Source organism: Mus caroli, unplaced genomic scaffold (assembly GCF_978045245.1).
Source record: "Mus caroli unplaced genomic scaffold, Mus_caroli_1 scaffold_14, whole genome shotgun sequence".
Lineage (NCBI taxonomy): Eukaryota > Metazoa > Chordata > Mammalia > Rodentia > Muridae > Mus > Mus caroli.
The window spans coordinates 109,796,222-109,813,585 of record NW_028227269.1 but is presented as its reverse complement, the minus strand read 5'-3'; the positions used below and the strand labels follow the sequence as shown (position 1 = coordinate 109,813,585).

Below are 17,364 nucleotides of genomic sequence, written 5' to 3'. Positions count from 1 at the left end.
GAAGCACCAAGGAGCCTTATACTCTGTTCTTCTTCCAGGGTGGCTCTCGCTATGTAGGTCTGGCTGGCCTGGTACTCACCAGGCTAGCCTTGAACTTGCAGCAAACCTCCTGCCTCTGCCCCTCTGCCCCTGCCTCCCAGAGCGACGGTTTAGACGTGGGGTTACTGGATTACCTGGCTGAGATCTGCTCTTAGACAGCCTATGGACACGGCCTGAGCAGAGCGAGGCGGGCGGCCGAGCACTCACCGAGGGGGAGATGTCGTCGTCATACTTCTTCAGCTGGTTCATGAACTCCAGGTGTTTCTTCTCCTCCTCCAGCTGTGCCACCGACTGCTCGCTCTTCTGCAACTTCTGCTGCGTGTTGGCCAGCTCATCCCGCAGCCACTGGTTCTCCTGGCACAGACGTCGAACCTGAGCGCGGAGCTTCTGCTTCTCGGACTCCACAGCATTCAGGTGATTGGACAGCGCCATCATCACCTGATCAGAAGAGACGTTTACACACTGCAGCACGCCTTTGGAGGAGAGCCCGGAACACACACGTGCCTTGCGGTTCCAAATCACATTTACAAAAACCATTCTGTGTGTGCACATAAACAAGATCTGCCCTTTATTCCTCCTTTTACCCTTGGCACAGATCACACTGGATTCTCCTTTACCCTTGGCACAGATCACACTGAAATGAGTGTCACAGGACCATAAGCCTCACAGACCACACACTTGAGTGTCACAGGACACAGGACCATAGCCTGGCACATCTACAACCCGCCTCTCTGTGAGAGCATCTCCTCTTCTCATGCGTCCCACTTCTATGTGGACCAGCCAGCCTACCTTTGCACATTTCCGTTTACAGTGCAGGTAGAGGAGGGGCCAGTGGTAGAGCAGGGGAGGGCAGCATGTAAGTCGTCCTTACCACTAAGGCAGGGGAAGAATCCCGTAGCTACCAACAACTACTGAAGTACCGCACACTTCCAGCCATACTAAGACAAAAAAGACTCGAAAAAACAAAAACAAAAAAAAACAAAATACAAAAAAAAAACAGAGAAACCCTGTCTCGAAAAACCAAAAAAAAACAAAAAGGAGCAGAGGAAGGCAGAGGGGCTTCAGCCTGTGCCCTCTGCAGACCATGTGTCTACTGGTCCTGGTCACGGCATAGTAAGTGGGTCACCATCTTCCTAGGTATAAAACATGAAACACCAGAAGGAAGGCTTTTTCTTACTTTCTTGATTAAAACCTATCATCTAACAAGAAAAAAAAAAAAAATGTTTCCACATTCCTACCATCTTTCAACAACAGAACCAGAGGTGGGCAAACAGGTTAAGGAGTCTGCCACCAAGCCTGGTGACCTGAGTCCGACCCTGGGACCCATGTGGTAGTTTCCCATGGATTGATCTCTAACCTCCACGTGCAGACCATGGCAAGAATGTGCGCACCACACACAAAATAGCTAAGCCTGGCAAAGTAGTACCGGTCTTTAAACCTGGCAGAGGAAGAGGTAGGCAGATCTCTGTGAGTTTGAGGCCAGCTTGGAACTTCATAGAGTTCCAGGATAGCCAAACTATACAGAAAGAGACCTTGTCACAACAGTTACATAGAGCTGGGCGGTGGTGGCGCACGCCTTTAATCCCAGCACTTGGGAGGCAGAGGCAAGTAGATCTCTGAGTTCCAGGCCAGCCTGGTCTACAGAGTGAGTTCCAGGACAGCCAGGGCTACACAGAGAAACCCTGTCTCAAAAAAAAAAAAAAAAAAAAAGTTACATAGATAGACAGACAGACAGACAGATGGATAGATGGATGGATGACAGACAGGCAGATGGATGGATATATATATATATATATATATGTATATACATATATTAAAAAAACAAACAAATAAAAACCACAGAACTTGGGGGAGACAATAGGCTCATATGAGACCCTGGGTTCCTCCCCAGAATAGTTTAACACAACACAAGGGAAGCTGTGGTTTATAACTAATATACCAAAGCGAAGATGGAAAATTTTAAACTGGAATCTAGGTGGTGACTTTTCTTTATAAAAGGCAAAACTGGTGATGCAGAAGTCTGCCTCTTGCTCATTCACTAACTGTACAAGTAAAACACTAGGGACGACGCCCAGCTCCAATGCAGAGATGCCGAGGGGTGGGTGGGTGGGTTGGTGGGTTGGGTTTTCAAGACAGGGTTTCTCTGTGTGATCCTGACTGTCCTGGAACTTGCTCTGTAGACCAGGCTGGTCTCAAACTCAGACAGATCTGCCTGCTTCTGCCTCCTGAGTGCTGGGATTAAAGTTGTGAGCCACCACTGGCCAGCCAGAGTGCTGAATGTTAACTGGCTTTACTGACAGGGCCACGGGCCTTCAGGGGAGCACATACGAATCCACTGATCTCATCTCTGTCAGATCCAAGGACTCAAAGTAACGTGGTCCTGCGGTTGCTGCGCGCTGACTGAGTGGCGGTCACTGGTACCTGCGCCTCGCTCAGGCCAAGCTCCAGCATCTCCAGGGACTTGCGGATCATGCTGGACTTCTCTTCCACCAGGTTGCTCTCGTCATCCTTCTTCAAGCACTTCAGCGTCTCCAGCAAACTCTGCAGGATGGAGTTGTGCTCGTTCTTCAGGGCTTCCAGCCCCTGGATCACTTGCTTGGTCTTGGAGATGATCTCATCCTGCGTGAGCTTCTCCAGCTTCTCTTCCTTTATGTACACCATTGTGGACATGTTGTCATACATCCTGCGGCGGGGAAGAAAATCAGACACACCGTTAAAACCTCAACAGCAAAGACCTGACAAAGCTGGAGAGGTGGCTCAGAGGTTAAGAGCACTTGCTCTTAAAGAGACCCCCAATTCAGTTCCCAGCACCCACATGGCAGCTTACAACGATCTGTAACTCCAATTCCAGGAGATTCAATGCCTTCTTCCAACCTCTGCAGGCACTGTATATATGTGGTACACAGACACAAACACACACACACAGGCAAAATATCAATACACACAAAACAAAAGTAAGTATTTTTAAGAATTATTAGCCAGGCAGTGGTGGTGTACACCTTTAATCCCAGAACTCGGGAGGCAGAAGCCAGTAGATATGTGAGTTTGAGGCCAGCCTGGTAGAGTGAGTTCCAGAATAGTTAGGGACCCTGTTTCAAAACACCAAGAAAAAAAAAGATAGGGACTCCAGCTCCTTCCACTGAAGGTGCTACTGGCAAACAATGGAGGAGAGCTGCTCGACAGACAGGAAAGAAACAGCAAATGCACCCTGGGAATCCATAAAAACATGAGCAGTCTCAAAATAAAGATGACTCCAGTTTCTGTATTGTCAATTTCTCTAGAAAAATGATTTGGGGCATAGCTAAGATGACTACATTACTTTTATAATCAATTGCCACAAATTTATTCATATGTAACATACACCTTTAATCCCAGTACTCAGGATGCAGAGGCAGGTGGATCTGAGTTTGAGGCCAGCCTGGTCTACAGAGTGAGTTTCAGGACAGCCAGGGCTACACAGAGAAACCCTGTCTCAAAAAAGATCGCACACATGCACAACCCCTCTTCCACTGCAGAACACATGAAAGGACCAAAAACAAAATTATCAAGGCCATGTTCTCTTTCTTTCTTCCTTTCCTTTCCCTTTCTTTCTTCCTTCCTTTCTTTCTTTCTTTCTTTCTTTCTTTCTTTCTTTCTTTCTTTTTTTTAAATGTGTGAGTGCTCTATCTGCCTGTATATCTGCATGCCAGAAGAGGGCATCAGATCCCATGACAGGCTGTGAGTGGTTGCTGGGAACTGAGCTCAGGACCTCTAGAAAAGCAGTCAGTGCTCTTAGTCGCGGAGCCACCTCTCCAGCCGAGGCCACGTTCTCCCTGCACTCACTGTCTCACTGTCCACTTATTTGGCTTCCGAGGCCACTGTTGTAAATGTACACTGTGTGGCAAGACAGGAGGAGGAGAGGACGCTGACTGGAAAATGACTGAGAATCAGGCGTTCTCCTGGCCTGGCCTAGGTCCCAGTCCTGGTACAGTATATTTTACTAAGTAAGACACTAAGGACCAGCTTTTGTTGAAGATCGACCTGTAGGTGTAATCAGGAGCACGAGCCAAGAGCAGGGCAGGGCACCGGGACTAGAGGGTGAGGAACAAAAGCATACGGACCGTCCCGTCCTCCTCACCTGAGAGCCGAGCACTTAAACTTCCCAAGAGTGAAGCATGAATGCTTGCTCTTTCCCATTCAAAATGAACCAAGCATTACACCAAAACTTACTCTCAAGCTCGGCCCTGGAATCCATGTCTGTAAGAATCTGCCCTCGGGACACAGAGACCATAGATAGCACAAGCTAAAAAGCATGTCCTGAGACAACGCCTGGCAGTGGGCTGCGGGGGACCACAGAAGCTGAGCCTGAGGCCTGAAAGGGGGCTGAGGGGCTGCCGGAGAACACAACAGACCATTGCACATTAAAGCCAAGCCACGGCTGAGTTCTATCCCCCAGCACACAGACATAAGACACACACACACACACACACACACACACACACACTCTATCCCCCAGCACACAGACATAAGACACACACACACACACACACACACACACACACACACACACGAGAGAGAGAGAGAGAGAGAGAGAGAGAGAGAGAGAGAGAGAGAGAGAGCAAGCCTGATGGGAGAGAATGTGTTTAGGGTTTGGGGCTATCGGGTTCCTGAGAAATGAGACGGGTGTGGGTATGAGACAGGCTGTGAATCCGGGGAGACAGGCACTAAGCCCAGCCTTCCTGAGACTCGGCAGTCAGCAGTCTCACTTGTGGGGCTGTTAGGAGCATAGTCTCAGGGTACCAGACACAGGAGTTCTTCAGTAACTGCCCAATCTCCCAGCCTGCTATAAAGACTGAGGCGATTCCTGGTGAGCCAGCCTGGGCTTGCAGACACACTGCTCAGGACTGGACTCCACGACTTTTTGAGTACCTTCTTGCCAGGTTACTCCAGCACTTTGTTAGATACCCGTTGTTTTTCCTGAAGCGAAATTTGCCTCCTTGTAAATCCTACCCACAGAGTTCGTCTCATTCTTCTAAAATACACAAGCAAGGCACAGAGTCTAACACCTGCAACCCTAACACAGGGAAGCTGAAGCAAAGCAAGAGGGCTGCTATGAATCTGAGGCCTTCCTGAGCTACAATCGAACAACAATCAAAACCAAAATCACCCGAACAGGAGGAGTGGGTGGGGCTAGGGAAAGGGCTCCGCAGTTAACAGCACGGGTTCTTCTCTGAGGACCTGGCCCCATGCCAAGCACTATCAGGGCAATGGGAGACTGTCTTTTTTTTTTTTTTTTTAAGATTTATTTATTTATTATATGTAAGTACACTGTAGCTGTCTTCAGACACTCCAGAAGAGGGCGCCAGATCTCGTTACGGATGGTTGTGAGCCACCATGTGGTTGCTGGGATTTGAACTCTGGACCTTCGGAAGAGCAGTCGGGTGCTCTTACCCACTGAGCCATCTCACCAGCCCCGGGAGACTGTCTTTAACTCATCCTGGGGAATCTGACACCTTCTTCCGGCCTCTGCAGGAACTGCACAGATGTGATGCACATGCATGCATGTGTGCATGCATGGAAGCAGAGCAACCGCACACATAAAAATGGAGGTTACATGGAGATTTAACGAAACATGTTTTTGAAACAAGTCATCCAGTGGGGCGGTGGTGGCGCACGCCTTTAATCCCAGCACTCGGGAGGCAGAGGCAGGCGGATTTCTGAGTTCGAGGCCAGCCTGGTCTACAGATCAAGTTCCAGGACAGAAACCCTGTTTCAGAAAAACAAAAACAAAACAAAACAAATTCAGTGTGTTCAGAAGTTCTAATCTTGGTCCATTGTTACATTAGTCTATTTTTTTTTATTGTGGCAGAAAGATCCTTTCTGCATCTGAAGAAAAGCCTTGAAGGTCTAGACTTCTAGCCTGTTAGACACCCCACCCCTGCTGGCAAACAGAAAGCAGTGTGAAATATGTGTTAGTGTAGCAGGTATGTGTGCAGGACAGGATGTCGAGAAGCCTTGGTTAGAGCGGAGGGAACGCAAGTCACATCAGCTTGTCTCAGCTCTCCATGGTGTAAGTGGAAACCATGACAGTCATGAAATGACCTGCAGGTTTATTTTCATAAAATACAAGTATGAAAATGCCCTCCAAAACTGTTTAGCCTATGCCAGCCTCCTACTCCACACATAGCTGGTGAACTTGAACTTCGTTTGAAAAAGTGTATGAGCTCATGTGCACTCTCACTCTCTCGCTTGGCTGACTAAACAAATGTAAAAACATAGTTATGTCGGTCAAAATGATTAAGCTTGTAGCTGCCAAAATAATATTAGCTGTTCTCAGAGAAATAACCATAACAAAAATAACAGTCCTCAGAAGAATTCTCCTACCCCTGCCCCACACTAAATTCTGAGAAAAGACCACAAACCGCCCTGACCTTGCTAGGATTCCCTGTGACGTTAATAGCTGACCCCTAAGTTCAAAATGTACTATTGCTCTGCTGAGCAAATCCTAATAACCCACCATGGGGGCAGGCAAAGTGAGTCACTGGGCCAGCGGCAGTCACTATGCAAACCAACCAATGCCTGAGAAGGCTACCTGCTACACCAATGAGAATAAGCCAGAGACCCTGCTGCTCAAACCTGTCCCTTACAAGGTATAAAAAGTGTGTTCTTTCTTTGTCCTGGGTCTCTCCTCTGGCCTGCATGCTGAGAAGGGAGTCCACAATATGTGGGATCAATAAAAATCCTCTTGTGGTTTGCAGCGATGGCGGTCTATGTGGTCTTTGTGAGTGAGGGTCTTTTGATGAACTCCAACACTACCATGGGTTGTAGGACTCAAACTCAGATTGTCAGGCAAGCATTTGTATTTGCTGAGCCATCATGCCCAGCCCCGGCCTTGAGTTTATGATCATTTTACCTTCCAAGTGCTAAGACTACAAGTGTATATCACCACACCCAGTTTATGGGGAGCTGGGATTGACCCAGGTCTTCCTACATCCTAGGCAAGCACTTTGCCAACACAATTTCACTGACCCACTCCTGAGAAAGCATCTCACTCCGTAGCCTGGGCTGACTGAAACTCATTACAATCACGGCAGTCCTCCTGCCTCAGCTTACCAAGCGTTGAAATCAAAGTGAGTCACCATACCAGGTCTCCTGGTGTTTTAGGAGCTTAATTCGGATATTGGACTTATTAAAAATGGGGAATTTTATGTAATGTGTCTTACATCTCACTTGAAAAGAGAGAGAGACAAAGAGAGAGAAAGAGAGAGAGAATGTGGTAGAAATTCAGGTCTGAATGAGTACAGAGCAAAGGGCAGCTGGGAGATGACACACAGGCAGCCTGCAGTGCTGAGATATTGGGTAAATCCCAGCATCACAGCAAAGAGGAAGGTACATGCTGGGGGAAGGGGTGGACAGAGAAAACATGGACACTCTTGCACGTCTTGAGACGTGTACTGCACAGAAGACATTCCCAAACGCTCTGTGTGTTTCCAGTGGACCCACCAGACACTAGCAGCACCCAGGAGATGCTGAGGTCACAGACGGCCCAATTGCACTATCACAGTACACAGACGGTCACCCCAAACAGCACCAAGCACAAGTCGGAGAATAGTCTGGAGGGAGCGACGGGTGCTATGTGTTTGGAGAAACAGATGACCAGTCTAGAACTAGATTACAGTGTCGCAGTGTACTGTGGGCTCAATGAGGTAAGTGTCAAAAAGACAAAATTAAACACAGACCTGGCAGGCCCATCTGATCATAGGCGACATATGCTTGCACAAAGAGCTGCGCACAAATGCTCTGAAAAGTAAAACGCTGGGCAGATAAAAAGAAACATGCACAACTCCTAACAGCAGACGTGGAAACAACTCAAAGACTCATCAATACACAGGCACACAAAGTGTGGCCCCAGCCCACAGAGGAACGGTGCTCGGTGCTTGGCTGTAAGAAAGGGACCCTGGTGGTACACTGAGCTCAAAGCCAACCGGGGCCACACAGCAAGACTCCATCTCAAAACAATACCAAAAAGTCAGAGGGGAAAACAGGCAAAGCTGCTGTCAGGAATGTCACTGCTGGATGCAGTGATGAGTTCAGTGAAGCAAGAGATGGGAGAGCAGGGAGCAGAGGCCTCTGCAACCACACAACGGTTGCCAACAGACTAAAGAGTCTCAGGGAGAGTCTCTCAGTCTTTCCCAAACCAACCATACAATAGTTGAAAAAGTAAACAGAGCCTAGCTCACAAGATGTCAATAAATAACTGTTTCCATGGTGACCGCTCTCTCCAGCTACTCCCTGCTCATCCTTGTTGTTTGGCTTTTGAAGCAGGGTTTCTCTGGGTGGCCCTGGGTGGCCTGGAACTCACTCTACAGACAGACTCAGGGGATCCACCTCCCTCTGGACTACTAGCCTGTGCTACCAATGCCCGTCTTTTTCTTTTTCTTTTTCTTTTTCTTTTTTTTTTTTTTTTTTTTTTTTTTTTTTAAGGAGTAGCCAGCCTAGGCTGACCACAAACTCACACTTTCTGGCCTCCTGTCCTTTCTTAGGAATCACTCCGGGGCTGGGAATGAAGCTCAGTGACAAAGCATCATTGATACGGAAGGTCCTGAGCTCACGCCTCAGCACGGTCCGGATACTACCGAGGCATTTCCAGAGCATCAGCAGCAGAGCCCTTGCAGGACTCTCAGCCTTCACAGCCAGCATCTCCTCTGTCTAACCTCGGTCTGTAACTACCCGCACTAATCCTTTCATCTCCTCTCCTAATGTAAATCCTAACAATGAACTCAAGGAACTCGGTAGTGCAGTGGTTGCCCAGTGGCCAGGGTTCAATACCCAGCACTCCATAAAACTAGAAGAGGTGACACAGGTCTACAGCCACAGTACTCAGGAGGTAAAGACAGGAAGATCACAAGTTCAAGGTCACTCTTGACCACACAGCAACTAAAAACCAACCTGAGTTACATGAGACCTGGGTCACGGCACTGCACAACACACACGGGCGCGCACGCACACACACACACACCAGGAACCCATGATGGCAAAAAAAAAAAAAAGAATCTATAAAGTAAAATGTGTATAAAAAAAAAACTAGCCAGGCAGTGGTGGTACACACCTTTAATCCCAGCACTCGGGAGGCAGAGGCAGGCGGATTTCTGAGTTCAAGACCAGCCTGGTCTACAGAGTGAGTTCCAGGACAGCCAGGGATACACAGTTACACAGAGAAATTCTGTCTAGAAAAACCAAAGTGGATCTTTCCACTTAAAAAAAAAAAAAGACCTATAATAGCAGCCATTATAACTGTTTACCTGCAAACACCACAGATGGTTACAATAAGATCATCTGCTTGCCTTTCTAGGATTTTTGTTATAGACATAGTGGTATCCACCTCTAGACCTAACAACATCCAGGAGGCAGAAAACAGGTGGATCTCTGTGAGTTCAAGGCCATCTTGGTATCTGACAGCTAGAAGTACAGAGTTCCTGTATCAAAAGCCAAAAAGGAAAAAAACAAGCAAGCAAGCAAGCAAGCAAGCAAGCAAGCAAGCGAAAGGAAAGGAAAGGAAAGGAAAGGAAAGGAAAGGAAAGGAAAGGAAAGGAAAGGAAAGGAAAGGAAAGGAAAGGAAAGGAAAGGAAAGGAAAGGAAAGGAGCCAGGTGTGGTAACTCAAGCCTTTAATCCTAGCAATGAGAGGCAGAGGCAGATCTCTGTGAGTTCAAAACCAGCCTTGTCCACATAGTGAGTTCCAGGACAGCCAGGGCTACTTAGTGATACCCTGTCTAAACACACACACACACACACACACACACACACACACACACACAAAGAACCCTACCTCCCCAAGTGATTATCCAATACGTAGTGATCAGCAAAGAAATCATACATACAATATGGAATAAGTAGCTTCTATTTATATATTTAGGAACACACAATTTAAAGAAACAGAATTTCTTAATCCCAGCACTCGGGAGGGAGAGGCAGGTGGATTTCTGAGTTCGAGGCCAGCCTGGTCTACAAAGTGAGTGCCAGGACAGCCAGGGCTATACAGAGAAACCCTGTCTCGAAAAAAAAAAAGAAAAAAGAAAAGAAAAAGAGAAAAAACGAAAAGAAATAATTTTTAAAGAATAGAAGTGGTAAGTTTGAGAGAGAGCAATGCACATTGGAAGGGCTCAGGGGAAGGAAGGGAAGGAAGAAAATGATGGAGTTCTATTTTGATTTTTTTGTTTTTAAAAATGCTTTTGCCTGTTGTGGTGACTCAGCCTTTAATTCCAGACTTGGGAAGCAGAGGCAGGTGGATCTCTGTGAGGTCAGGCCAGCCTGAACAGGTCTATAGTGAGTTCCAGGACAGTCAGGGCTCCACAGAGAGATGGTGTCTCAATTGTAGGCAAATGGTGCCAGCGTTCACATGAGGCTGAGACTCTGAGAAGCACATGTGTGTCAAAGGCTGACATGGAAGCACTGAGGGACTGTCCAAAGCCTGCTCTGTCTCATTAACTCACACTCTGTCAGGAGGACAGAGGGACCACAGCACCCACTTCACCAAGCTCAGTCTAGTCATGGGCGAGGTACCTGCAGAGGCCTCTGGACGTAAGTAAGAGTCCACACTAGGCATTAGAACTCAGGGGAGACCCATGGCTTAAACTGAGCTAACGAGAGGCCGGCTTGGTGGCACACACCTTCAATTCCAGCATTTAGGAGGCAGAGCCAGAAAGATCTCTGAGTTCCAGGCTGGCCTGGTCCACACAAGCTGAGTTGTAGGTCAGCCAGGGCCACATACTGATACCCTGACTTAAAACAAACAAAAGAACTCAGAGGTAATGGGGATATTTTAGAACCAAAGAAATCATTTAATTCCCTTAAAAGGCTTTATTATTTATTTATTTATTCCAGTGTTATTGTCTAAATCCAAAAAACATGACTCACTTTTACCTCCAAATATTAGTAAAAACAAAAGCACAAGTCAATTTTCAGACTTGTTGAGGGTTTTTGTTTTATGTTTACTAGAGTGGAGTGATAGAGATTGACCCAGGTCTTGTACATACCAGGCCAGCGCTCTACCACTGAGCCACACACCCAGACGTGCTCAGTCCCTGAGATACCGCCTTGCCATGATGTAATCTAGGCTGGCCTTGCACTCAGTCTTCTGCCTCAGCTTCTTAAGGGCTGGAGGTGTAGGGTACACCACCACACTAGACCATGAGGACTAACTACTTTGGGTTGTTTGTTTGCTTGCTTGCTTGAGACAGGGTCTCCCTACATATAGTCCTCTGGCTGTCCTCTGAACTCACTCTGAGGACCAGTCTGGCCACAAACTCACAGAGATTCACCTGCCACTGCCTCCCTCCTGCTGGGATTAAAGGTGTGCACCATCATGCTTAGCCCTCATCAGGATGCCCAGACAGCAAGTAGGTTCTTATACCAAGTACCTCAGCTCCTGTTACGAGGTGCAAGGAGGCTGGGGGCAGGGGGAGCCCCCAGCAAACCCCTGAATAGTTAGCAGTAACCTCCTAGAGGCCAAATCCAGAAGACCTCCCAGTCCAGCTGGTCTTGACAACCCTCTTCTCCCAAAGTCCCAGGGCAGTCTCCCTTAGGGGCTCTCCACCAGGCAGTCGGCGTGATGGCACAGCTGGCCCTCTCTGGAATGCTGATTCACTCTCACATCGCCATCTCCAGCCTTACTGTCTTAGCTCCAGGCCTGCATCTCTAGCTAGTTCACTGGGCCTCCCACAAGCACCTGGAATTTATCATATCCAAAAGTAAACATCATCTTGTCCTCTCCCCATTCTCTATAACAGGGTGGGTGTCACCAGCCAGTGAGTCACCAAAAACCAAAGAAGCTATTCTAAATGCCTTCCTTCAACCAACACTTAGTGAGTGCTGACTGTGCACCAAGCACTGACCAGGAAGGCAAGGATGGGTGCCACCCTTGCGGAGACGAGGAATGCATGAGCAGACAGACAGAAAACAAAGTTAGTGAAGGTAGGCCAGGGGCTGGCAGCAAGTTGGAAGTAAAGAGCAGCGCTGCTTTTACAGAGGACCTAGGTTCAGTTCCCAGCTCACAACTATTGGTAACTTCAGCTCTGAGGGAGCCTTTTCTGGTTGCCTCGGACACCAGGTATACATGTAGTATGCATGCATGCATGAAGACAAACGCTAATACACATAAATGTATAATAATAATAATAATAATAATAATAATAATAAAGTGCAGCGCTGTCTGTAGGGGGCACTACCTAGAAAGGTCAGCAGGATGGGGCAGAACCTCCGCCTTTATCTCAGCTCAGTGCACCTGGCTGCACTGTAGTGGAGTCAGAGCAGCCAGAGAGACAAGCAGGACACTACAGAGAACTTCAGTAGCTGACTCATGGTCCACTGGCATGGTGTGCACAGGCTCACCCTGACACAATGCTGAGTCCCCCAACCCTCGCCGCCTGCCTCTCCCAGACTACTGCATTGTAGTTCCCACTGACCACCAACTCAGCCACTTCTGCACCTCCAGCCACTGTCCTAACACTCACAAGACTAAGGTGGATGCTTCCTAACCAGCTTGCCCCTGCACAGCACCGCCCGCACCACTGCCCTTACCTTCCTGCTCTAACCACCAAGCCCGCTCTCTTCTCACCTGCCTCCCGCCTTCTCCTTCCAACTGCAGAGCAGAGCAGGAGCACCTCCTTAGCTCTGCCTACCACCACAGGAGCATTTCCTAGCCTCCCCTCCCCTCCCCCACCCTGCTAGGACAGGCCTCAACCACAACCCACTCAGGCCTTATTTCCTCCCGTCAGCACCACACATAGCCAATCTGCACTTGCCTCTGATTTGTCCAACAAGAGCCTCCTCACCACTCACACTGGGTCTGAACTCTTTTGGGAACTACCCATACCAGGATCCCTAATAGTACAGTGCTGCACAGTGGATTCTCAGCACTTAACACTCCCTCGAGCCCACACTTCCACAGTCCTAATCCAACATCGTTATTCTTTTTGTTTCTTACTTCGTTTGAAGGAGACTCTGTGTAGCACAAGCTGGCCTCCCAATCCTTCTGCCCTGCCCTCCAAGAACGCCTGTGCCACCATGCCCGGCCTTCAACATTTTCACTCTGTGCTCTAAAACTTGACACTCTCTTGCTCAGCATGCAAGTCACTTTCTTGTTGCATAATCTGCTTTCTGACAGTCACTCAATTAAGAACTTCTGGCTTCAGAAAAGTCACTCCAGGTTTTCTTTCTAGTACTTTTTTTTTTTTTGGTTTTTTTGAGACAGGGTTTCTCTGTGTAGTCGTGGCTGTCCTGGAACTCACTCTGTAGCCCAGGCTGGCCTCGAACTCAGAAATCCGCCTGCCTCTGCCTCCCGAGTGCTGGGATTAAAGGCGTGCGCCACCACGCCCGGCTCCTTTCTAGTACTTTTAAGTCAACCATGTCTAGAGGTTGTTTATGGATCTTTAGAGGTTTTCACTTTTTCCAACCTGAAAAAAAACATGCTTAAAAATGTTTTCTTTTGGGTGTTAAGAGTTAGTGTTTGGGAGCCGGGCGTGGTGGCGCACGCCTTTAATCCCAGCACTCGGGAGGCAGAGGCAGGCGGATTTCTGAGTTCGAGGCCAGCCTGGTCTACAAAGTGAGTGCCAGGACAGCCAGGGCTATACAGAGAAACCCTGTCTCGAAAAAAACCTAAAAAAAAAAAAAAAAAGAGTTAGTGTTTGGCTGGTGAGATGGCTCAGTGATTAAGAGCACTGACTGCTCTTCCGAAAGTCCTGAGTTCAAATCCCAGAAACCACATGATGGCTCACAACCATCCTTAATGAGATCTGACTCCCTCTTCTGGAGCGTCTGAAGACAGCTACAGTGTACTTACATATAATAAATGAATCAATCTTAAAAAAAAAAAAAAAAAAACTTAAAAAAAAAGAGTTAGTGTTTACATGTACACGTGCATGGTGCTCATGGGCACCACAGACGTCAGAAGAGGGTCTCAGATTACCTGGAATTGGAGTTAGGGACAATTAGGAGCTGTCTGTTTCTGGATGCTAAGAATCAAACACAGGTCCCTCTGAAAGAACAATAATTACTCTTAACAACTGAGCCATCTCTCTAGTCCCAAGAATGGATTAATCTTTTTTTAAAGAATTATTTACTTATTTTATGCATATGAGTACACTGTGGCTGTCTTTAGACGCACCAGAAGAGGGCATCGGACCCCATTACGGATGGTTGTGACCCATCATGTGGTTGCTAGGATTTGAACTCATGACCTCTGGAAGAGCAGTCAGCGCTCTTAACCGCAGAGCCATCTCTCCAGCCCGTATTAATCTTTCTTAATGTAAACATTTAAGTTGTGGGTAATGTTTGGTTTGTTTGTTCTTGCACTGAGGAAGCAGGACCTTTCGAATGTAGGCTACTACCCTAGCACTGAGTGCCTTCTTCAGCCTGGAGACTTTGCTGTAGAATATCTAAGCTGTGTAGACCTCACCTCTTCAGTCTTTGCACTTGGAAAAAAATCCCTGTCCAGATTCCACGCAAGTCTACGCTTTTCTTGCTTTGGATTTTTGTTTTGAGATTTTGCTATGCATTTGTGGATCCCAAGTGTGTCCAGGTTATAGGCATATACTGTCACTCCCTGCTATGTGTTCACCACACACGCTCTCACAATGCTGGTGCTACAGAGAGGTCACCACCGGGTCCCACCCCTCTTGGTTCCACCAGAGCATCAGGCTGGACTGCAACACGCTGCATTCTTTAATGATCTAGAAGGGGCCTGCCCTCCCACACACCACACACTATGAAATTTTAAATAGAATCATTGCATTCTTACAAATACGTAGTGCAAAGAACAGTAAGTCAAATTTCCTACCACAACTGAGGCCTGTAGGCAGTCCGTGGTAGAAGATCCCTAACTATGGCGTGCTTAGGAGACTCAAGGTTGGTCTAGTTTCCTAATGGGGTTTCACTGTCCTATTACAAAGCATTCCAGGCTAATTCTGACCTAAGGCTTTGTCAGACTGTATAAAGAGCCTTGGAATTTAAGTAATGCAAAGAATCAAAAACACAGCAGTTTAAATGGTATATAAATTTCGTGTCCTCATGCTTTTTAAAGACCTCATTTTTGCAAGTACACCAGATCACCATTTAATAACATAACAGTAGCAGGTAGTGGCAATTCCAACACAACACAGCTGGAAACAGCCTGCAAACTTCATTATAATGCCATCCACTCGGTCACACATTAATATTACTTTATTAACACCTTAATTTTTTTTTTTTTTTTTTACGGGAAGGGGGCTCCACATGTAACAAGGAAAAGTACTCCAGGCTGGGCACATTCAGGTCACCAGGGAGATTTCACACCCGGCCACTGAAAGAAAGAGACTGGCTGGCCACTGGCCATGGACCACAGCATGACAGCACGCCACCCAGGGCGGTGCCGGGGAGAGGTGGGGGCTAGAAGGGCGGGGAGGCCTGAGACAAAGCCAGTCGGCTGACCCCCAACACACACACTACCACCACCACCACCTCTTCGGGACCTCAGCAGACAGGCTTTGGGTCCCTTAAGCCCACAGCTGCCATTGGAAGGCCGCCCCCGCCCCGAGGCCCGAGTCAGGGCGGGGCCCTGAACACAGATGGGACAGAAGCCTGAGGGACACAGGAGGGGAGTGGAAGAGAAGGGGCAGGAACCGAAGCCTGGAGTGCAGGCAGAGGGCTGAGCCCCAAACCTAGAGGGTCACGGACGAAGAAGGGACAAGGACCTCAACTCAGAGAGGGACAGGCAGAGATAGGATAGGACCCGAACCAGAACAGGAAGGGAAGGGAGAAGAGCCTCAGCCTGGATGTGCAGGCAGAGAGATGACGACAAAGACCCCAGCCAGGAGGGGCGCAGCTAGTGACAGGAAAGGGACCCAAAGCAGGGGCGCAGATAGACGGGGACAAGGACCACAGACTGGAGGAGCGCAGAGAGGTGACAAGAGACCCGAGCCTAGAAAGGCGCAGACGGAGAAAGGTCAGAAACCCCTGCCTGGATGTGCACAGGTTGAGAGAGGACAAGGACCGCAGACTGCTGGCGCGCAGGCAGAGGTGACAAGAGACCGGAGCACGGAGGGGCGCGGGCGGAGCGGAGAGGGAACCCCAGGGTGCAGACAGGGATGGAAAGGCCAGGGAGGGGACTGGGTTCGGGCGGAGGAGTAAAATCGCAGCCTGGAAGGGCCGGGTGCAGATGCGGCGGTGGACGGAAAGGTCCAGAAGCCTCAGCCCGGAGGATGAAGGCGGGAAGGGGTCGCGGCCGCGTCTGGAGCACTGCGCACCAGCCGCGCGGAGCCCGGGGCGGGGCGGGGACCGGGCCGCGCACTCACCGTCCGATCGGGAGAGCCGCGCTCGTCGCGCTGTCACAGGCCGAGGCCGCGCAGAGCCCAGCCGCCTCAGCAGCAAGCGGCGCCTCCGCAGCCGCCCCGCAGCATCCTCACCCTGACCCGCGCTCCGCAGCCTCGCGCCACCCTCCGCCGCCGAAAATGGCGTCGCCGGCGCCGCGCCCGCCCCACAATGCTGTGCGCCGTGACGTCACCCGCCCTCGCGCCGCCGGGCGGGGCTCAGGGGAAACTGAGGCTGGGGTCCGCAGCCCGGAGCTCTCCAGGAGCCTCTAATTCGTGTGTGGTGGCCTCAGAGCGGGAGGCTTCCCTCGCCGCGCCTCCACCCGTGGAGGACGGGAAGATCGCCAGGCGGCCAGGACCCACCCTCTGCGGCTCGCTCCTGGCCGCAGCTCTCGCTCGACCTCCAGCCTGGCCCAAAGGGCAGGCTTGCCAGCTCAGGTTGCTCCTGAGCCTCGCACAGCCGCCTGGCACCCCAACTGCAGGCCTGACTCAGCAGCGGGTTGGAGGGGACGCTGAGTCAGTGACAAGGCCGAGCTTGCCTGCCACCGGCTTGGGAACCCTCCAGGTGCCTTTAGACGTTTCCAGAATGGCCCGGTTGCATTACTAACGGGGAGGGGTTGCGAATGCCCACAGCCTCCCCACTTTGGGAACCGCTTCCCTCCTCTGATGGTATTGCCCAGAACCTGCTGCGGTCCTCCACCCTGCACTTATACCTACCAACATCAGGGAGGCAGGTGCTTTTGGTCTTAACAAGCAGATCCAGTTACTTTGACCTCCTAGAAAATTCAAAGGCTGGCCAATAAAGGGGCAGCTCCCGTGGGGAGGGAGCGCAGCAGCCCATGTTGGCCTAAGGAGAGGCTGTGGGTTCAGTCTTTACTGCAGGCTTCACTTGCCCCAGCACACAAACTGCTGCTTGGATGTTGGGTGTCGCCGGCTCTTCAACCACTGCCATACATCTGAACAAAGCATATGACGGCCCCTGCCCAGGTGATGTTGGAAAGAAAA

At 49.5% G+C, this 17,364-nt stretch overlaps 1 protein-coding gene across 19 annotated transcripts in view; it reads right to left on the bottom strand.

The window, feature by feature from the left end:
• Klc1 (kinesin light chain 1) overlaps positions 1-16,542 on the bottom strand; it is a 47,983-nt gene extending 31,441 nt beyond the window's left edge. For 14 of the 19 annotated variants that reach the window (XM_021179639.3, XM_029484486.2, XM_029484484.2 and 11 more), the window contains exons 1-3: positions 16,345-16,541; positions 2,461-2,722; positions 247-477 (exon numbers count right to left, since the gene is read on the bottom strand). In XM_021179639.3, coding sequence (XP_021035298.1) covers positions 247-477; positions 2,461-2,721 — 492 coding nt within the window. In that variant the 5' untranslated portion in view covers position 2,722; positions 16,345-16,541. Of the gene's footprint in view, positions 1-246; positions 478-2,460; positions 2,723-16,344 lie in introns of all 19 variants that reach the window. The other 5 variants (XM_021179631.3, XM_021179635.3, XM_021179634.3 and 2 more) reach the window with 1 other exon arrangement.
• Positions 16,543-17,364: the final 822 nt, after the last annotated feature.